Consider the following 24182-nt stretch of genomic DNA (forward strand, 5'->3'; position numbering starts at 1 on the left):
CCACACTCTAAACTGCCACACTCCAAACTCTCACACTCCAAACTGCCACACTCTAAACTGTCACACTCTAAACTGCCACACTCTAAACTGTCACACTCTAAACTGCCACACTCTAAACTGCCACACTCTAAACTGCCACACTCTAAACTGCCACACTCTAAACTGTCACACTCTAAACTGCCACACTCTAAACTGCCACACTCTAAACTGTCACACTCTAAACTGTCACACTCTAAACTGCCACACTCTAAACTGTCACACTCTAAACTGCCACACTCTAAACTGTCACACTCTAAACTGCCACACTCTAAACTGCCACACTCTAAACTGCCACACTCTAAACTGCCACACTCTAAACTGTCACACTCTAAACTGTCACACTCTAAACTGCCACACTCTAAACTGCCACACTCTAAACTGTCACACTCTAAACTGCCACACTCTAAACTGCCACACTCTAAACTGCCACACTCTAAACTGTCACACTCTAAACTGTCACACTCTAAACTGCCACACTCTAAACTGCCACACTCTAAACTGCCCCACTCTAAACTGCCACACTCTAAACTGTCACACTCTAAACTGCCACACTCTAAACTGCCACACTCTAAACTGTCACACTCTAAACTGCCACACTCTAAACTGCCACACTCTAAACTGTCACACTCTAAACTGCCACACTCTAAACTGCCACACTCTAAACTGCCACACTCTAAACTGTCACACTCTAAACTGCCACACTCTAAACTGCCCCACTCTAAACTGCCACACTCTAAACTGCAACACTCTAAACTGCCACACTCCAAACTCTCACACTCCAAACTGCCACACTCTAAACTGTCACACTCTAAACTGCCACACTCTAAACTGTCACACTCTAAACTGCCACACTCTAAACTGCCACACTCTAAACTGCCACACTCTAAACTGCCACACTCTAAACTGTCACACTCTAAACTGCCACACTCTAAACTGCCACACTCTAAACTGTCACACTCTAAACTGTCACACTCTAAACTGCCCCACTCTAAACTGTCACACTCTAAACTGCCACACTCTAAACTGTCACACTCTAAACTGTCACACTCTAAACTGCCACACTCTAAACTGCCACACTCTAAACTGCCACACTCTAAACTGTCACACTCTAAACTGTCACACTCTAAACTGCCACACTCTAAACTGCCACACTCTAAACTGTCACACTCTAAACTGCCACACTCTAAACTGCCACACTCTAAACTGCCACACTCTAAACTGTCACACTCTAAACTGTCACACTCTAAACTGCCACACTCTAAACTGCCACACTCTAAACTGCCACACTCTAAACTGCCACACTCTAAACTGCCACACTCTAAACTGTCACACTCTAAACTGCCACACTCTAAACTGCCACACTCTAAACTGTCACACTCTAAACTGTCACACTCTAAACTGCCCCACTCTAAACTGCCCCACTCTAAACTGCCACACTCTAAACTGTCACACTCTAAACTGTCACACTCTAAACTGCCACACTCTAAACTGCCACACTCTAAACTGCCACACTCTAAACTGTCACACTCTAAACTGTCACACTCTAAACTGCCACACTCTAAACTGCCACACTCTAAACTGTCACACTCTAAACTGCCACACTCTAAACTGCCACACTCTAAACTGCCACACTCTAAACTGTCACACTCTAAACTGTCACACTCTAAACTGCCACACTCTAAACTGCCACACTCTAAACTGCCACACTCTAAACTGCCACACTCTAAACTGCCACACTCTAAACTGCCACACTCTAACTTCTAACTCTACGTTTGTCTGGCCACATAGACATAACAGAACTAACCGCCTCTGAACCGGCTCATTTACTTTATTCCCTTTGTTTTATATGTTTTACGTTGCGTTAAATGAGAACAAATGGTTTCAACAATGACATATATTTGTGTTATATTTGTGTTATATTTGTGTTATATTTGTGTTATATTTGTGTTATATTTGTTTTATTGCACAGGATGTGGACGTTAGAATCAGAGATAATCAATGTACTTAAAGTGACGTACGACAGGTTTTTATGATGTTCTAACAGGTACAAATACACCAAATAAAGTATTTGGTGTATTTGTACCTGTCGTACATATAAATGATAGTTTTACACCGATCGAGCAGGTATTTGTGGAGAAGACGTTGAAAAATCTGTAGAAAATGACAGGAAGTGACATCACACCAGGGCCACTCGTTCCAGTCAAAGTTTATGCAGAATTTACACAAAGAAACAACTTTAAAACAACTTCTAAACATGAATTCAACAAAATAAAGTCACTCTCATATATTTATATTTAAAAAAAAAAAAAAAAATGACATCAGATGAGTTTTGGCCCAGTGTTTGCTGGGTAATTTCCTACTGTGATGTCATTAATTACAACCAGGAAGTGAAATTGTAAACCTGAAAAATGTGCTATTCTGTGATAAATGTTTATAATTTTTTAACAAAAATCTTAATATTTTTATTTTAACTGCGTTTTAGTTCAATGAGTCGTCCGATTCTGGATTGTAAAGAACGAAACTTTTACTTAAAGACGTTTTCATGACAAAGAAAGTTGCATTATTCAATTAAAATGGCAAAAAAATTACAAAAACATGTCTAAATTTCATCAATAACAATAACACACTTTATTCAGAAGTTTCCTCGACCTAGAAGCTTCAGTCAGCACATTTAGACAAATGTAACCGACTGCAGACAATACATTTTTATTTGAATTATATTGTAATAGAGTGTTATTTTACTTTTTATTTTTATTTATTTTTTAATTGCTTTTTTTCTGTTCTCTTAAAAAAATACTATTATAATACTATTGATAATAAATAAATAATACATAATAAATAAATAATACATAATAAATAAATAATAATTAATAACTATACATAATTAATAAATAAATACATACATAAATAAATAAATAGTACATAAATAAAGAATACACAAATAATCAATACATACAAATAATAATTAGATGATTGTTGGACAAGTCAACTAATCGACAAATTAATCACAAATTAATCGACTGCTAAATTAATTATTATTTTTGCTGCACTCGTCTTTATTATCACAACATTTTGGATTAGTTTGTGTTTTAGAATGAATAAAATGATATAAAATAGCATCTACTTTTGACGCTTTATACATCATTTATACATAATACAGTCTCAGTCTAACGTGCGTGAAACTTCCCCCTCGTCATGACTTGGAACTACAAAATGTCTCGCTCCTCGTCTCTCGCTGCGGTCTTTTGTCCGTCTCCAAATTCAATCGAACTCGTCGTGTGTTCATTTCTTTGCAGCCGTTTCATATCTCGTGGGCCAGAAATACTCGCCTTTCGCTTTCGTGACAAACTCGCGGCGGTGGAAGAGCGTGTGGTCGCCGCGATAAGAAGAGCGAGAGGGGGGCGAATGCCTGGCGCGTTCTGCCGAGCGGGACGTCATTCAAATTCGCCCGACGTCAGCTGGAAAAAAATGCGCTTTGTGATTCTGGAAATAATCAGTTAATAATAAGTTTATGGAGGATGTCGAGTAGACGATAAATGTGGTAAAAATAGCAATGATTTTACGTTTAAAGTGAGGTATGACGGGTTTTTACGATTGTCTAATTTTGACTTTATATGATGTATTTATCCATCGTCCTTATAAATGATAGTTTTACACCGATCGAGCAGGTATTTGTGGAGAAAACGTTGAAAAATCTGTAGAAAATGATTACAGGAAGTGACATCACACCACCTGTCGTAAATGTGAGCGAGATGGAGCTTTAACTCAAGTGTCTTTGTCCCTTTCAGCGAGTCCCAGTTCAGCACCAAGAGCTTTGAGCCCACTCTGAGCGTGGAGCTGTGTGGAACTGCAGGTACCTTCAGATCACTCTCAAATCACAGTGACCACAAGTGACCACAAGTGACCACAAGTGACCACAAATGACCACAAGTGACCACAAGTGACCACAAGTGACCACAAATGACCACAAATGACCACAAGTGACCACAAGTGACCACAAATGACCACAAATGACCACAAGTGACCACAAATGACCACAAATGACCACAAGTGACCACAAGTGACCACACTACTTTGTCTTATTTCCACCTGAAACGAATCTTCTTCTGTTACTCTACAGCTGTGATGGGCCAGAGCAATCAGCAGCTCCCTCATCACTGATGAGTACCTGATACTCATCAGTGATGAGGGAACTGCCACTAAAGATTAGTTTCATATATATATATATATATATATATATATATATATATATATATATATCTCCAGGTTCTCAGTCTGGATCCACAGACTGAGAATCAGACGTGTTACTTTGATGCTTTCCTCTTGGAGCTTCTAATCGCCTGACGTGTGTTCTAGGCTTGACTCCGCCCACCACGCCGCCGCACAAACCAGTGGAGGACGAGCTCTTCAAGCCGACGGACAGCAACAAAACGACGACCGCGGGGACAGGAAGTGACGGCGACGGAGGGGGCGGGGACCCCATAAGCCCCGCCTCAAACCCCAGCAACAACCCGTCGGCGGTCGTCCCAAAGTCTTCCTCCTGGCTGCGCGGCGCCCCCAACAGGAAGCTCCCGGAGCAGACGGAGCTGTACGCGCAGCTGAGGCGGATGGGACAGGCCGGCGACGAGACGCCGCGGAGCTTCGGGGACCACGACTACTGCGCCCTGAGCCTGGGCGAGAGCCGCAAACGCAGCGCCGCCATCCTGGGCGCCATGCTACAGGCGCAGGCGGGCAAAGACGAAGCCATGAGCACCAGCGAGTGTAAGTGTGGCGTCTGAAGCACCAACACACAAGATCTGAAGCACCAACACACAATATCTGAAGCACCAACACACAATATCTGAAGCACCAACACACAATAACTGAAGCACCAACACACAATAACTGAAGCACCAACACACAAGATCTGAAGCACCAACACACAATAACTGAAGCACCAACACACAATAACTGAAGCACCAACACACAATAACTGAAGCACCAACACACAAGATCTGAAGCACCAACACACAATAACTGAAGCACCAACACACAAGATCTGAAGCACCAACACACAATAACTGAAGCACCAACACACAATAACTGAAGCACCAACACACAATAACTGAAGCACCAACACACAATAACTGAAGCACCAACACACAATAACTGAAGCACCAACACACAAGATCTGAAGCACCAACACACAATAACTGAAGCACCAACACACAAGATCTGAAGCACCAACACACAATAACTGAAGCACCAACACACAATAACTGAAGCACCAACACACAATAACTGAAGCACCAACACACAATAACTGAAGCACCAACACACAATAACTGAAGCACCAACACACAATAACTGAAGCACCAACACACAATAACTGAAGCACCAACACACAAGATCTGAAGCACCAACACACAATAACTGAAGCACCAACACACAATAACTGAAGCACCAACACACAATATCTGAAGCACCAACACACAATAACTGAAGCACCAACACACAATAACTGAAGCACCAACACACAATAACTGAAGCACCAACACACAATAACTGAAGCACCAACACACAAGATCTGAAGCACCAACACACAATATCTGAAGCACCAACACACAATAACTGAAGCACCAACACACAATAACTGAAGCACCAACACACAAGATCTGAAGCACCAACACACAAGATCTGAAGCACCAACACACAATATCTGAAGCACCAACACACAATAACTGAAGCACCAACACACAAGATCTGAAGCACCAACACACAATAACTGAAGCACCAACACACAATAACTGAAGCACCAACACACAATAACTGAAGCACCAACACACAAGATCTGAAGCACCAACACACAATATCTGAAGCACCAACACACAATATCTGAAGCACCAACACACAATATCTGAAGCACCAACACACAATAACTGAAGCACCAACACACAAGATCTGAAGCACCAACACACAAGATCTGAAGCACCAACACACAATAACTGAAGCACCAACACACAATAACTGAAGCACCAACACACAATATCTGAAGCACCAACACACAATATCTGAAGCACCAACACACAATATCTGAAGCACCAACACACAATAACTGAAGCACCAACACACAATAACTGAAGCACCAACACACAAGATCTGAAGCACCAACACACAATAACTGAAGCACCAACACACAATATCACGACTTTTTATTCATATTCATGTATTCTGATAATAGATACAAATGTGTGTGTGCGTCTTTTTTGTGTGAGATAAAACAATGACAACAACATAAAAAATACTCAAAAACACAAAAATAAATGTAAAAAAAAAAGAAACAAAAAAAAGACAGAAAAAAATATAATATTAATAAAAAAATATTTATTACCAATGTTTTAATATATATATATATATATATATATATATATATATATATATATATATATATATATATATATATATATATATATATATATATATATATATATATACATTTGTGCTTTGTAGTGAGATAAAATCACAATAACAACATCAAAATTACACATAAAAGACGAAAAAAAGTTAGCAAAAGGTACCCCAAAAAAGGATGGGGAAAAAATAATACTAAAAAAAAAAAAAAAGATATAATTTTTTTTTTTTTGCTTTAATAACTGGAGTTTTTCTTTTCTTTTAGTAAGTAGTAGTTTCTCTGCGTTTCAGGTTCTGCTGTTTTCAATGAAACAAACAGAAATGGCCACAGCGAGCGTTCTAGTGACCCGTGTCTTTTGCCCTTTGCCCTCATTATATCCGTGGTCATTATTGTGAACACCCACGTGGACTCCCGTATGACCTCTCGCCATTGACCTTTTTATTTATTTTCCTTTGTCACATTTTTATCTTAAATGTCAGACAGATATCATGAAATAAAGCAACCGACTAACAATAGGAACCATATGTCCTCCCAAAGTCAGACCCAAACTCTTTTTGTTCCACGAGCAAAACATGTAAACAATAAAACTCAGAGTTATTTTAGTATAGAATTAAAATGGCCTATTCTTTTTTTTTTGTTTTTCAATAAAATATAATAAAATTGACATAACAATACAGTCACAATACAAAAAAATAAATGAAAAATACCCCACCCTTCACCTCATATTCACTTAAAACTCAATCAAAAACTAAAACAAACAAAGAAAAATGGTCAAAAGGAAAATAAACCCGAAAACAAAACCAGTATTTCAGTGTGTTTTAGTCGGCCATGTATTTATTGTCCAAAATTATATTTTTACAAAAAATCAATTAAATAATGTATTATTATTTTTATTTTATTATATTTTTTATTTTTTATAGTATTTTTATTTTTAAACCTTTAGGGAAAAAAAGAAAAGTTTATTTTTTTATTTTTGAATGACTGCTTTCTTAACCCTGCATGTTTCTCCGTCTCTTCAGCCGCAGACGAGGAGGCGTCAGTGGAGAACCGGCGCCAGGAGGAGGAGGAGGAGGAGGAAGAGGAGGAGGAGGAGGAGGACATCAGTGCAGATTCAGAGTCCAGGTCGGAGCCTCAGAATCGGGTTGCGGACCTCTCCTCCTCTCCTCCTCCTCTCGCTCCTCCTCCTCTCGCTCTTCCTCCCCTCGCTCCTCCCCTGGCCCCTCCCCTCGCCCCTCCTCCCGCTCCTCCTCCCGCTGAGTGCCAGGACTCGACTCCTCCGGCGTCCGAGGAGGAGACCGAGCGATCGCAGTCCCGCTCGCCGTCTCCGCCGCCTCACTGCCCCGACTCGCCGTCCAGCAAAACGGACTCCAGGTACGAGCCCAGGTCACCAAACGTCACATGACGACTTGTACCAGAGCCAATTAGAGCTGCAACAAACCAGTATTGTTGTACCGTATTTTCCGCACTATAAGGTGCACTTAAAAGCCTTTCATTTTCTCAAAAAATGTCAATGCGCCTTATATATGGATTCATTCTGGTTTTTCTAACTGACCTCGAAGCGATTTTGTGTGGTAAACGTTTTATATATTAAAAAATGATCGAAAATAGAACATTAACAGTGCGCCTTATAATCCGGTGCGCTTTATAGTGCGGAAAATACGGTAATCCACTGGTCAAAAGATGATTTCGGAGACTTTTTAAATGTGTTATCAACCAACTAAAGGTCGAAATACGGCGTCTGAAGGCTTCTGTGTGGACAATATTTACATCATAAAACCAGAAAAATGCTTTATTCTTTGACATTTTGACCCGATAGTGCCACTGTCTTTGTTCTTCATGTGCGTTTTAAAGTCCAGATAGTGATAATAATGATCAAAATACCACTACAGTTGTTTTATGGTCAACTTTTTGTGGTCGATCGTTTAGTCGATAGTTTGCAACTGTCATGCATAATTTAAAGTTTGTACTTCCTGATCAGACAGTTACTCTTTGTTGAGTACTAGTTTCTCCAAATACTTTTTCCAGTAAGAAGTTAGAGTTTGAGAAGAGTTAGAGAAGTTAGAGCTGCAGGGAGAAGGGCAGAGTTATGAATGTGGCAGAAGATAAACATCAAAGTTTAAAGTGACGTATGACAAGTGTTTACCATTTTATAACTTTATTCTGTGTATTTATACCTGTTGTACATATACATTTTAGTTTTACGCCAATCGCGCAGGTATTTGTGGAGAAAACGTTGAAAAATTTGTCGAAAAATGACAGGAAGTGACATCACACCAGGAAATTTACACAAAGAAACAACTTTTTTGACTCTCTAAACATTAATTCAACAAAATAAAATCACTCTCATGTATTTTCATTTGTCAAATTAAAAAAAGTCACATTAGATGAGTTTTTTCCCGGTGTTTGCTGGGTAATTTCCTACTGTGATGTCATCAATTACAAACAGGAAGTGAAATTCTAAACCTAAAAAATGTGTTATTCCGTGATACATTTTTAAATAATTTTTAGCAAATGTTTAAATATATGAAACTTAACTGCTTTTCCGTTTAACGAGTCGTCCGACCTGTAGCGGGCGCTTTAAACGCTCATGAAAGTCGAAAGGTTTTACACGATACGACTGTTTGACGATTCGTGCTCCTGGACGTGTTTGAATGTGAAACGTGGAAACAGTTGAGTCCAAGCGTTTAAACGTTCACGTGTCGGAAATTACGGTGAGAAAAAAAATCCGGTAACCATCGCCGTGTCCGTTTGTTTCAGTGAGAACTCCGAGATCTGCGCGGACGAAGCGGAGCAGAAAGAGGCGGCGTCCGACGAGGTAAGCTCCGCCTTCCGTCCCACACGCCCTCGGGAGCGTCGGATTAGCCTTATTTCAGCGCCGTCGTTTGTACACGTCACCGCATCGCACAAACTCTACAAAATGTCCTCAACGTCTCCAAATCTAGTTTTAGCGCGTCATGCTAGCGCGTCATGCTAGCGCATCATGCTAGCGCGTCATGCTAGCTTTTTTGTTTAAATAGATTTAGCTTTCTCCGTAAGCTTTTTTCGTACAGTACCTACAATTAAAAATAACGTACATCTTGCCCCAGCACAGGGATAAAATAAGACCGCTTTGTCTAATTCAGGAGCGTTTGTATTGGCTGAGAACCAGGAAGTGACGTTGGTGTGTTGTCGTGGCTGCCTAAAGGTTTGGCATTTCGTCCAGGGGCGGAACTGGGCATTCTATTCTATTTTTTGTCCATTTTTAGTAGCAGATATTTATGTTTTGACTATATCTTTATCATATTTAGGAGAAGATTTGGTTAAGGCTTTTGTCAAATGTTTGATTCTTTCACGTTCAGTGTAAAATAAGTGTTAGAGTTAGTTTTAGAAATCATTCACTTAGTTAGAGTTAGAGCTTTGGGACGTGAAATGCTAGCGCCGACGCGGGACAAAATACCGACCTTTGAGGGAGTCCGGCGCGCCGTTAGTTAGCGTGCTAGCTTTTCTTAGCAATGGCGTGAAAACATTTGGCGTTGGAGAATTGCGACGCTAGGAATTCGAAAAGTGAAGAAAACGGCCCCCGCTTGTCTGAGCCAACACTAACACCGAGCTAACGCCGAGCTAACGCCGAGCTAACACCGAGCTAACACCGAGCCAACGCCGAGCTAACGCCGAGCCAACGCCGAGCTAACGTGGAGCTAACACTGAGCCAACACCGAGCTAACGCCGAGCCAACACCGAGCAAACGTGGAGCTAACACTGAGCCAACACCGAGCTAACGCCGAGCTAACGCCGAGCCAACACCGAGCTAACGCCGAGCCAACGCCGAGCTAACGCCGAGCTAACACCGAGCTAACGTGGAGCTAACACTGAGCCAACACCGAGCTAACGCCGAGCCAACGCCGAGCTAACGCCGAGCTAACACCGAGCTAACGTGGAGCTAACACTGAGCCAACACCGAGCTAACGCCGAGCTAACGTGGAGCCAACACAAATAAAACATACTAAACGTTCTGTTAAACCAAACGCAATTGATATGTTTTTCCCAGACGCTGGAAACAGCACATTATTTTGAACAAAGCTTGAAGTTGAAAAAACACAAAACAATATAAGCAGATGTTGTCTCATTTATCGCCAGTAAAAGGGCAAAAAGATGTTAGTGTGAGCTTTTCTTTGCACGATGTACTGCAAGAGACCGTCTGATTATGATCGCAGATGCATTCAGACACTTATAGTTTATTCAAACGATAAATGAGGCACTTTAATAACTTTAGTCGAGTTATCTCTCCCGTCGCTCGCACACTCAGCTCTCGGGGGCCGACACTGTCCCTTTTTCCCTCTGATCGCCGCGACTCCTCCGTCCGTCCTCTGCCCCTGACTGTTGCCATGGTTTCTCTGTTGCCAGGACAACTGCCAGGTGTTCTACATCCACAACCTCCCGAGCAGCGTGACCCAGAACATGCTGCGCAAACGCTTCCAGGTCTTCGGGAACGCGGAGGACTGCAAAGTCATCATCTGCAACGAGTGAGTGTCCCGAGCCCGGACTATTCCTGTCGCCCGGGACGACGGGGACGGTCACGGGTCAGGGGTTTTAGCTGTCCACTGTGGAAGGAGGGAACAGAACAGGGACACGGTGTGCTGCCGCTGCCCACTGAGCGCTTTGTTAACGGTGCTGCAACGACGCTAAAATAACAGAAACAATTCGTAAAATCTAAAAAAATATATACATTCGGACTTGATTTGAACTTGAACAAATTTGACAGACTTTGGACAAAATGGGACGATTTATTTGTGCGATGTCATTTTCTCTACTTTTTCATTATCACTTCTTTTTCATTATATATTTCAGAGTATAAGTCGCACCAGCCAAAAAAATCCAAAGAAAAAACATACATAAGTTGCACTGGAGGATGAAATGCTGTTGCAAGTGTGAAAATAACAAATAATATCACAAATAAGTCGCTCCGGAGTATAAGTATAAGTATAAATGTAAGTATAAGTCGCACCCCGGCCAAAACTATGAAAAAAGGTTCCACTTATAGTCCAGAAAATATGGTAATAAAATCCAATAATAACAGATGAGAGAACATGGTGAATAGGTGTACGTATGCTAACGCTAACACCTTCAGCTACATGACGTATGCTAACGCTAACACCTTCAGCTACATGACGTATGCTAACGCTAACACCTTCAGCTACATGACGTATGCTAACGCTAACACCTTCAGCTACATGACGTATGTTAACGCTAACACCTTCAGCTACATGACGTATGCTAACGCTAACACCTTCAGCTACATGAGGCACAGACAGAACTGTGGTAAGTGTCTGGTATGTTAACGTAACATATGAACAGTTATTCAGATAACTATAGCATAAAGAACATGCTAACAAGTTTAGCAAAGCATCAGTTTTACCCCAAATCACTAAATCCATTGAATTCTTCTTCCTCTGTGTCACTTCTAAACAACTCCACAAACTCGAGGTAGTTATTGGATTTTATTACATCGATCAATCACTACTTGGGCCTAGTTTTGATCATATTTCTCGATTAATATCTGTTTTTCACAAGTATTTTCTTCTTATTTTGACCAAATGACTTTAATCCAAATGACTTTTCTCCAACGGGAAACATTTTCGAAGAAGAAAGTAATAGAGCTTTCAAACTAAAGTTGAGGAACGCAAATTAAACAGCAGCATCACATCAAGAATAAAACGCAATTCATCTGTTTTTCATCAGCGAACCCGCGGTAAAAACTGAATACATTTACATTTTAAATATAATATAGCACAAAGCACATTTACATCCAATGACAAGGAGGATTTTACAGTGTAGTATGAGGGAGGCAAACACTTCCACACGACATCACCCTCAGGACTAAACCAGGACTAAACCAGGACTAAACCAGGACTAAACCAGGACTAAACCAGGCCTAGACCGGGACTAAACCAGGACTAAACCAGGCCTAGACCGGGACTAAACCAGGACTAGACCAGGACTAAACCAGGCCTAGACCAGGCCTAAACCAGGACTAAACCAGGACTAAATCAGGACTAAACCAGGACTAGACCAGGCCTAGACCGGGACTAGATTGGGACTAAACCGGGACTAAACCGGGACTAGACCAGGACTAAACCTGGAACTAAAACCAGACTAGACCAGGACCAAACTAGGCCAACATCACGACTAGACCAGATCTAGACCAGGACTAGACCAGGACTAGACCAGGACTAAACCAGAACTAGACCAGGACCAAACTAGGCCAACATCTCGACTAAACTGGGGCAGAACCAGGAGTGTGAGTGCGACCTAGTTTCACTGTGGAGAGTTATTCACTGGGTTTTATTATGAGACATTATTATTATGTAAATAAAATGAGTTACAAATCATAAAATAAATAACAAATCATTAGATAAATAAAATAAATAAAATAAATAAAATAAATAAAATAAATAAAATAAATAAAATAAATAAGCTATCATAAAATAAATAACAAATCATTAGATAAATAAAATAAATAAAATAAATAAAATAAATAAAATAAATAAAATAAATAAAAAATAGAATAAATAAAATAAATAAAATAAATAAAATAAATAAAATAAATAAAATAAATAAAATAAATAAAATAAATAAAATAAAATAAATAAATTCTTTCCTTAGTATGACGGCTCAAAACAAAAGTAAGGCCCTTCACAACTAAATATTTACACTCGTACTTCCCCATTTACTCCAGCACTTGTGCGGCTGCTGCTTTGGCCCCTGTAATCAGTTGCTGCTGTTTTGGCCCCTGTAATAATTTGCTGTTGTTTTCACTGTCCTCCAGGGAGCGCTGCGGCGTCATCAAGATCCGTCAGAATGCAGGCCAGAGGCATCGGAGAGAAGCAGTTTTCAACAACGCTCCGGCGGCGCCGCGGAGGCTGACCAGGAAACGCTACATCGACCTCGGTAAAGCTGAAACCTCTCAACAGACGTCGTTTACAGAATATTTCACGGCGACTTTAACCTAAAACGGCCTGAAACTAGTTCAAATCTTGTTGTTAATCCGGCGCTGGAATATCGCCGTGCTAGCGCTCTGTTCGAGACAAGAACCGTGTCGGCTGGAATTGCACACGTCACTTTTGGACATGAGCTCCCAAATCCCCTAGAGCATTAAACGTTAGCATTAGCATTTGAGTGACGGAGCAACTTAAGTTTTGTGACGACGTCGGCAAAAACTGCAAAGTCAATCTGCTCTCTCAAAAACTTCTGACATGATTCACATTCAGGACGAGGAATGCTGCTCCACAATGAGCCTCGGGGTTTCTAAAGTCCGTCACTCATTGTTTTAGTCCTGGTTCAGACGTGGTTTTGTGTCACTCGCCGTTTAGGGCTGAAGTTGACCAAAGACCAACACGCTGCATTGATTAGTCGACCAAAATGCGCTTATAAATATCGAATATCTGACCCAAACCACAACTGCGACTCTTCATTTAGCTTTAGACTGGACTAGACCGGGACTGGACCCGGACTAGACCGGGACTAGACCGGGACAAGACCAGGACTTGACCGGGACTGTACCGGGACAAGACCGGGACTGGACCGGGACAGGACCGGGACTAGACCGGGACAAGACCGGGACTAGACCGGGACAAGACCGGGACTAGAACGGAACTAGACTGGGACTAGAACAGGACTAGACCGGGACAAGACCGGACTAGAACGGGACTAGAACGGGACAAGACCGGGACTGGACCGGGACAGGACCGGGACTAGACCGGGACAGGACCGGGACTAGAACGGGACAAGACCGGGACAGGACCGGGACTAGACCGGGACAAGACCAGGTCAAGACCGGGACTGGACCGGGACTGGACCGGGACTACTCCACTCCTACTCTAAGCGCCCGGTAAACTACAACGCTACCTCGAGCCTTTTCGATCTCGACGTCTCATTTCTCTTCTCTTCCAGACGAGGCCGGTCCGGGGCCGGTCAAGAGCAAGTACGACGCGCTGGACTTCGACACGCTGCTCAAAGAAGCGCAGAAGTCCCTGCACCGCTGACAGCACAGCAGCGCCCCCGCCTGGCCAGCCTTAGTAAAAAAAACTGCAGCCTCCAAAAAGAGAACGCGTCTTTTCTCTGTCTGGAAAAGAACCCGGGGACTCCTGACTCCTCCATGCAAGGCGACCTCGCTAATGTTTACATTTTTACCATTGGAAGTAACACGGACCTTTTTCGTTTTTATTAGTTGTTGTTGTTGTTGGATTATTTTTTTGGGGCTTTTTTAGTTTTTTTCCCCCTTTTCACCGGAGGATACTGCTTACGAACGAGGAAGCCACTACCCGAAAGCAGGACCCATGGAGACTTTTTAACGGTTCGCGGCGACGGCGTACGAACTGCTGAACCTTCGATGACGGCGAGCTGCTTCCCGTCTGTTTTCGGTGTGGTTTTTTGGCGCCCCCTTCGGGTGACTCTGGGCGCGGGGAGACTTTGCGTAGCAGACCCCCCTTTTCGCTGTCCCTCTGCGTCGCGTCCGGTCGTCGTGGTGTGTTCGTTCCAGCGTGTGCGTGTCCCATGTTCTCTTCGTTTTTGTATTCCCCCCCCCCCCAAAAAACGACGGAATTAAGGAGTTTTTCTGGTCAAAACTCGGCAGGAACTCGTGCCCGCCATGAAGAAGTCAACGTGCGGTTTTTGTAATCGGGGGGGAACAAAAAACGTGTAAAAAACCTGCTTTGTTTTAGCAAAAAATGGTGTATGTGTGTATCAATTTTAAAACTCTGTGGTGTGTGCGTGTGCGTGTGTGCGTGTTATGGACAAATAATATAACGACATGACATTTAATCATCTGACTGATCAAAGTTTACAAATTGAAAAATGAAGAAGTTGGAAAAAAAAAAAAATCATTGTATTATTTTGTTTGTAATTGTAGTGCTTCCTTAATTTATCTATGCACTGTACGGAGCGAAGCGGCTCCGCCCCCTTTTCCACCTCGATACGCCGCGTTCAGGAGCGAGGCGCGTGCTACCGGCTGCTGCTCGACAACAACTCACCGTTCATGTGGAAAATATGTTTTAGCGACAATTATTAGCACACTTATATTTGTCTCTCGCCGAAATGACGAACTTGGCGATTTCAGCTCAGTTCACGCGGAAAAAGTTTAGCATTTTGTTTTTAGCTCGAGCGTCACATCTTTAAAAAATTGCGTTTGTGTTGCTAGTTCAATTGGACATTTGTGGTAATTTTTTTTATTTATATGATATATTTTAAACGTTGCAGTTTTTTTAGATCAAAATATTGCTTAAAGCACTTATAATATTGTAAATTGTGGATCTATGGGGTAATTGAATACAAAATTACCCTTTAGACTTGTTTTTATGAGTTTGCCCCTTCATTTTTAACACTTTTTAAAAACGTACCAACAGTATTAGTCCAAACCAAATTCACGTTAACCAGAAATTCCAACTATTAAATCAAATATAATGGCGTTGGATAATGATTCTTGTGAACCTTTCAGACCATTTCGATCGCAGAGAAATGAAAAGCGCACAAACATTCTTTCCACATCGATGTGAGTTTGAAGAACTTTGGGCCCCGCTGAACGTCGCTGAACGTCCACGGCGACGCCCCGGTGAATCCGATGCGACACGTTACCGCGCTGCTGTTTACATTTGGACGGACGACACGCGCAGCTCAAATGGGGAAATGGCAACGCCGGCTTTAATTCGCGCCCTTTTTGTGAATCAGACCCTTCCGCGGACGACAAACCCGGCGACGCCAACACTACTGCGTTTTAAGACATTATTCTAAGATGGCTAAAGCGTTCACACTTGACAATGACAAACCAGCACAAGTTTATCGAGCGTCTGAGTCGTTCAAACTCTGGCGGTCTTTCTTACCGAGATCGCCGGCAGGTTTTCTTGACTTGCATCGACCGAAATAATGTCTTGACATCGATCTACCGTGAAACAGGGGCACAAAGTCGACTCAAATGTCTGCATTTGGTCGGACAATCAGAGTTTTAGGTGCACTAGTGTTACCGTAGCTAGCAATACAAGCTGTAGGACGTGCGAACCGCCAAGGATAAGCTATCGGAATGGTTCAAAAGCGCTGCGGCGGTCGAATTGAGTTTACTGTTCAAGGAATGTAACGTAACTGAATGTAATCATCTCGCTTTCCCCATTTCCGCTTGCCCAAAGGTTGTTGAAGCGAACCGCAGTTGATATCGATAAAAGTTGACGCAGCCAGTAGCACACGCCTCCAAAAAAAAACAATAACAACAAACAGAGGAATAGAGAGTTTTCCAGCGTACCAACTTTGGGTGGATTCGGTTTACGAGCCACCGAACTGTACCGGAGCCGGGGAATCGCGCTTAGAAACGCAAAGAACATACAAAACACGGACGTGACTCTGTCGCGTCCGGGAGGTACTGTATCCGCTGAGCATCTCTACCTCATGTTGTCCACCGTCCCCGCTCTCAACTCTCGTCACAACACAATTAAGGGTCATTTTTCTACACACACAAACACCTTAGGAACGGGGACTTTCCTTGACGTCGCACCAGATTTCAAACGTGTCCTGCGCGAAAATGTCTTTCGGCTTTCGTCTCGTGATTGAGTGGTGGACACCGCTGAAGCTTTGGCGGGCTCGGTTTTTCTCGGAGTCGACGAACAGGGGGCGTTTGTCGGCGGCCGGTCCTTTAATGCACTGGGAGGCAAAGATCTCGCTGAATCTTTTGCCCCTCGTTTTTATCGCTTTCGTTAAGGACTTGGGACCGGCTCGCCAAATCCGCCTGTTCATCTTCTCCCATTGTCACAAACACCGGCCCGACGTTTCGCTTTCAAACGCCGTGTCCGTACTATTGCGTTGTCTGCCTTGGGAAAAGCCTCGGCGAGCGATTATGTCATTAGATTTGACGTGTTTGACATCTTCCAACACCAAAAAGACTCCTCGAAATGTCATAATTGTACGTGATTAACGCTGGCTCTCAGTTGCAACGATGGTTAATAAACGAGAATGCAATAGTACGGTCACAGCTCCAGGGTTTTGGACTCGGTTTCTCGGTCTTGAACCCCCCAAACACCCCTCCGACTTCCCTTTCCTCCGTCTTTCTCTCTATCTAATCAACACACAAACAATTGAATGTTTACATCACTTGATTCTCCTTTGACTTTTATTAGGAACGCACACTAAGTACAAAGGCGCCTTATTCAGTGTTTTGAACAAAATCTCTCTCTCTCTCTCTATATATATATATATATATATATATATATATATATATATATATATATATAACAGCAAGCGGAGGGACTCGGAGGATGGGCAAATTCTCCATGTTTTTCCTCTGATGTCCAAAAGTACCAATTTAGTTGTATACATACTGGTGGAGACATTGTGGATGAACAACTGAAGGAGTATTTGTGCTTAGTATGTATACTACTAAAACGTGAGAGAATGTGCTGGTTTACATATTAAAAGAGAAAATATAATATATAGATATTATAATGTGTATATAGCACTATGCCTCGTTGTTAAACTCAAATGTATTGTGTGTGTTTTTCATGGTGGCGGGTCACAGTTGTTTGCTATCAGACGGCAGATGGTCTGGCTTTCTTTCAAATGTTCAGTTGTGTGTGGACGCTGGTTCAGGCCACGACGTCGTGCGGGAAAAGTCTCATTTGTCGCAATAACGAAAGCGAAAAATTGCCGCGGTAACTTTGACAAAGGTTTGGGTTCGTCCACAGTCCAAACGTTTGGTCCAAAAGACAATTATGAGTCAAAGTGAAATATTTCTTGACCCAAACAACACATTTTGACGGTAACAAAACCCTGACGGTGCAATATTTCAAATTGTCTGATATTTCCTTAGCTGTAGTTTTGAGCGACAAACAAATGGCAAATCCGTGTCAGCGATGAGTCGATTATCGTGACGTTTTTTTCCCGCACGGTGGCGTGAATCTTCTTCCACAGATTCAGGGAGGAAATTGAAGGGAAATGACTACACTTCAGAGTCCAACACTGTCGTAATCAAAAGACAAAAAAAAACAAAAAGAAGAGCTATCCCTTTAGACTATCACTCTAGAAAAGTGTTCGTTTGCTGTTGTATGAAATTTATTTTTTGATATTTTCTGTCTTCTTGAAAAGCAATTTGAGATGCAATACATAATAAGAATGATTATAATAATAACAATGATCTTATCTTGAAAGCAGCCTTTATTTTCTGAGGTAAGAAAACGTAAGGTGTGGCAGGGCGACACAGGGTGTGGCAGGGCGGGACAGGGTGTGACAGGGCGGGGGCGGGGCGTGGCACTTTTTCAATACTGTACGTTGTCGGCTGCTTTTCAAACACAAAAATATGACAGGAATGTGGTCAAACCTAACACTTAACAATAATAAATGGTACTAATATACTCTTGCACATTGACCTTACGTCGAGGGAAACGACATCCTCTGTAACTTACCACCGTTTTTTTTTGTTTTTGTTTGTTTTTTTTCAAATGGTGCACAGCTTTTGTTTGGACTCTTTTTCAGCGACCAGTAACCCAAGTACGGGAGCCGAACGCGGGAGGGAAGCGACAGGTTTGACCCAGCAAATGGTTTACGATGATTTCATACTTTAAATATGGCGGACGTCGTAGAAAGCCCGGATTTCACTGCTGCTTCAGAACACAGAGGTCACTTCATAGGACAAAGCCACAGCGCAAACCGTACGATGAGTCGAGACGCAAAGGAGCAGGCGACAGGTCGTTTTGAGCGAGGATTACTCTTCTTCCATCTTCTTTTCAAATCAAATAAAGCCATAGTAACAACGAGCAATTTTCTGTTTCCTGACGTTTTCAAAATGGCCGCTGAACATGACTCATCGCTAAACGGAGCCACGATATATACGACTTTACAGTTTATTTTTTACAGATAAAGTTACGGGTAGGCTACATGTTTCACATTCATTTTAAAGCAGAAAAACAGAGCATTTAGCTGCGTTAGCTAGTACCAGGCTCGCTAATTGTGTTGCTAAATGTTTCCATTCTCAAGAGGATAGCAATAAGCTAGTAACCATTGCAGGGTTTTTTAGTTTTGTTTCACCTAAAGCCATAAAAAAAAAACTTTTTATTGAATGTATTTTGCATTTGCAAAATATAATGATAATTACAATCATTTAGCCACTAAGACATCCCATAGCGCACATTAGCCATCTTCATGTTTCTAGCTACTTTTCCGCCAAAGAAAATTAGCATTTGTCGAGCAGTAAAATGCAATTTTCTTGACCTCGGTGTCAGGGGCCCAGATACAGAGTGGTTGATGTACTGACCTGCGTAGATAGCCATATCCTTTTTGTACTGATGTCCTTGATGTACTGTTTCTATTGGTAGCGGTGTGTAAAGTTTTGCTAAGCTAACGCATGCTGATGTCGCGGCTAAGCTAGTCCCTGTGTGGTCTGTCGCTGTGTAACCCTGTGCGGTTTGTATTATTCCAAACTCAGATTATTTTCGGGCAATATTGTGTGAGTGTGTGCGTTACTGGGCTTTCTACGGCGTCGTGTCTTTCTGCCGAGGTAAATGACAACATGGCGAGCCTTAAACACTTTGGGGACAACAAAGCTACCACTAGCTTTCACTATTACTGTCTCAACTCTTTCCAATCCAATGTGGTTTATTCTTGAATAATTACAGACGTAATTACTTTTTCAATAGCCATATTATAAAAGCTATATACATATATATGAATATATATATTTGTGTGTTTGTGTAGATATCTAGATGATTATATACTTTCTTATAGAAAACGTTGGTATTGACCATTCTCCTCAGTGGTTGAGAACACATTTCAACATTATAATATATACTGTTGACACTTGGTCTAGGCCCTAGGTCAGTGGATGACAAATCCAAAAAAATTTACAAAAAAAATCCTTCCAAAGGGAAAACCCATGTCAGAATGCAATACTTTTATTTCCACTTATTTCAGACTGATGGCGATAAAACCCTAAGAGGCAAGTTGACCAAAAAGAAAAATACAAAAACAAATCTTCAGTAATAAATGTCGGGCTCATGTTGGCTTTTTTCAGAAAACAATGTATCCGTCAGCTCTAGTTACATCGGGATCGGCCACGACACAAAAGTGACGTAGGGCTGGGACAAGAGGACGATAAACACAAGGACACATCGAGCGCTCGTTACTTCTCTTGACGAGCCAAAAGACCCAAAACACAGTGCAAGATTCAAAATTGTGAATCTCGTGGACCCAATTTTGCGTCTGATCTTGTCCCAGCCCTAAAATCCACACGTTGAACACCTGCGTGACGTGGACGTGGCTGATCTCCATGGTTACAGTGATGTCAATAGGCACTTATATGTAGGGACTGCATATTCTGCTAAATGTGAGTCTGTTCTTGGTGGATGACAATATTTCACAAAAGGGCATACATTGTTTTTATGATTGTTTGTCATTATTATTCTATTACAGTTGATCTGTCTATTTACAACCAATAACTATCAAATTTCACAAATGATTTTTCTTTTTTTTCCTTTTTTTTTAACTTAGTTTTTGGTAAAAAAAATAAAAAAACAACAACAACGGTAAATACTACTAGTGAGATTTTATATTTTTACATATGTTGGTTTTATTTGTGTTTGTTCCTTTTTTATTTATGCGACACTTAGTTTGGATGTCTTTAAATTGTGTTTTATTTTCAGTTTTCAGTGTGATTTCATATACGTCTTGAGAATGTGGAGACAAAAGGCATTTCAGTATTTTTGAATTGTTAAAATCTAGTTTCATAGAAGTATGGAAGTATCTGATGTTATAAATTATATTTTAATTCATGTAAATAGTTTAAAACTGAAGACTATGGCTTCCTTTTAAACTGATACATTTCTCTTCAGAGATTGTTTACATTCTGAAACTGTAGAGATGTGCTCCTCATATACTGTATAAAAGTACATATATTCATTGATTTGCCTCCAAGAAATAAAATACTAATGAACAGCATTTTCTGGCTCGTGTGACTCGTGTTCAAAATGTCTTCAAGGTTTAATAAAGTGATAAATGTTTTGAAGTGAGGGCAGCATCCCATAATACTTTTTGGGTACTCGTAGTGTACCGTATTTTCTGGACTATAAGTGGCACCTTTTTTCATAGTTTTGGCCACGGTGCGACTTATACTCCAGAGCGACTTATATGTGATATTATTCATTATTTTCACATGACAACCACAAGAGGGCGCTCTAGGCTCTGAGCGACGCAGAAGAAGAATCTGCACTTCCTCTTCCTCTGGAGTTTGTGGAGTTGTTTAGAAGTGACACAGAGGAAGAAGAATTCAATGGATTTAGTGATTTGGGGTAAAACTGATGCTTTGCTAAACTTGTTAGCATGTTCTTTATGCTATAGTTATCTGAATAACTGTTCATATGTTACGTTAACATACCAGACACTTACCACAGTCTGTGCGTCATGTAGCTGAAGGTGTTAGCGTTAGCATACGTCATGTAGCTGAAGGTGTTAGCGTTAGCATACGTCATGTAGCTGAAGGTGTTAGCGTTAGCATACGTCATGTAGCTGAAGGTGTTAGCGTTAGCATACGTCATGTAGCTGAAGGTGTTAGCGTTAGCATACGTCATGTAGCTGAAGGTGTTAGCATACGTCATGTAGCTGAAGGTGTTAGCGATTGCCCAGTTCAGTTCTTCTGGTCAAACAGCGTCACGTTATGCGCCGCCGGCAATTTTACGCCCGGCCGCCATGCCAAAGCACCTGCCAAAGCACCCGCCAAAGCACCTGCCAAAGCACCCGCCAAAGCACCTGCCAAAGCACCCACCAAAACACCTGCTAAAGCGCCCGCCAAAAAAGCGCCCAAAAAAGCACCCGTGGGAGCGCTTGTTTCGTTCAAAGGGGCTGGCGGCAGAACCGTACCTAGAAGGCGCTCGACTCTCGGACACGACGTGAGGCGCTCGTGCGGTGAAGGCCGCTCGCTAAATTATTCAAACGAGGCTGGATAAAGCCCCCGACACTGTCCACGCTGCATGACTTATTTAACGTCTTCTGACCATTAAATACCAATGTTTGAGTCGATACAGAGGTTATTCTGCAAAGAACACGTATGTAACACGTATGTAACACGTTTGTAACACGTATGTAACACGTATGTAACACGTTTGTAACACGTTTGTAACACGTATGTAACACGCATGTAACACGTATGTAACACGTATGTAACACGTTTGTAACACGTATGTAACACGCATGTGACACGTATGTAACACGTATGTAACACGTATGTAACACGTTTGTAACACGTATGTAACATGCATGTAACACGTTTGTAACACGTATGTAACACGCATGTAACACGTATGTAACACGTATGTAACAAGTTTGTAACACGTATGTAACACGTATGTAACACATATGTAACACGCATGTGACACGTATGTAACACGTATGTAACACGTATGTAACACGTTTGTAACACGTATGTAACACGTATGTAACATGCATGTAACACGTTTGTAACACGTATGTAACACGCATGTAACACGTATGTAACACGTATGTAACAAGTTTGTAACACGTATGTAACACGTATGTAACAAGTTTGTAACACGTATGTAACACGTATGTAACACGCATGTAACACGTATGTAACAAGTATGTAACAAGTTTGTAACACGTATGTAACACGTATGTAACACATATGTAACACGTATGTAACAAGTTTGTAACACGTATGTAACACGTATGTAACAAGTTTGTAACACGTATGTAACACGTATGTAACACGCATGTAACACGTATGTAACAAGTATGTAACAAGTTTGTAACACGTATGTAACACGTATGTAACACATATGTAACACGTATGTAACAAGTTTGTAACACGTATGTAACACGTATGTAACAAGCATGTAACACGTATGTAACAAGCATGTAACACGTATGTAACACGCATGTGACACGTATGTAACACGTATGTAACACGTATGTAACAAGTTTGTAACACGTATGTAACACGTATGTAACACGCACTGGTTTTTGCTCCCAGACGTTTTCACAATAAGAGTTAATGAGTCGTTCACACTAAATTTAAAAGGGGAAGAATGATGTTTATGTTTTGCTTTAATTACCACCAATGAGTCGTCGTCAACGAGTCTAAAAGGCGGGATTATCTGGCTCTTCTTCAACACTTAATAACAATTTGACTCGTCGACGAATAGAAAACTAACAATTGCCTTGAATAATTGACAAACCAGAATTATAATTAGTCGCTTTGAAGCAAGAAAGTCGGCTCGAATCCCTTCTGCTCTCAGCACAGGTTGTAATTGGATTTGAAATGTATGAAAAGCTATGAAACGTCACATAAACTGCTACAGTTAATTTGTGCAGAAAAATTATGCAAAAACAAAAAAAGGGCAAACTAATGCGAAAAAGACCAACATGAAAGAGAAAATGTAAAAAAAGATTGAAATAGTTACTTTAGAATGCGCCGCGTATTTTGTCTTCTAAATACAAGAAACAGGGGGCTAACGGGGAGGAGCTAACTGGGAGCTAACTGGGAGCTAAAAGGGAGCTAACAGGGAGCTAACAGGGAACTAACGGGGAGCTAACTGGGAACTAACGGGGAACTAACGGGGAGCAAACTCGGAGCTAACTGGAAGATAAGTGGGAGCAAATGGGGAGCTAACAAGGAATTAACCGGAAGCTAACCGGGAGCAAACAGGCTAAAGCTAACAACGAAAACAAAGCTAAAGATGAATCGATTGAACTGACACGCGTCACCAGCTGTTGTAATGATCAGATTTCCATT

At 41.5% G+C, this 24182-nt stretch overlaps 1 protein-coding gene across 1 annotated transcript in view; it reads left to right on the plus strand.

Moving 5' to 3' along the window:
* The window catches only part of ppargc1b (peroxisome proliferator-activated receptor gamma, coactivator 1 beta), a 156520-nt gene extending 135147 nt beyond the window's left edge, over window positions 1-21373 (plus strand). The window contains exons 7-14 of the mRNA XM_072440024.1: window positions 3828-3892; window positions 4396-4800; window positions 7450-7801; window positions 9188-9245; window positions 10814-10932; window positions 13236-13357; window positions 14360-18625; window positions 18675-21373. Coding sequence (XP_072296125.1) covers window positions 3828-3892; window positions 4396-4800; window positions 7450-7801; window positions 9188-9245; window positions 10814-10932; window positions 13236-13357; window positions 14360-14451 — 1213 coding nt within the window. The 3' untranslated portion in view covers window positions 14452-18625; window positions 18675-21373. The remainder of the gene's footprint in view (window positions 1-3827; window positions 3893-4395; window positions 4801-7449; window positions 7802-9187; window positions 9246-10813; window positions 10933-13235; window positions 13358-14359; window positions 18626-18674) is intronic.
* Window positions 21374-24182: the final 2809 nt, after the last annotated feature.

Source organism: Eucyclogobius newberryi, unplaced genomic scaffold (genome assembly GCF_026437365.1).
Source record: "Eucyclogobius newberryi isolate DKJ021-1_F unplaced genomic scaffold, fEucNew1.0.hap1 SCAF_11, whole genome shotgun sequence".
Taxonomy (NCBI): domain Eukaryota; kingdom Metazoa; phylum Chordata; class Actinopteri; order Gobiiformes; family Gobiidae; genus Eucyclogobius; species Eucyclogobius newberryi.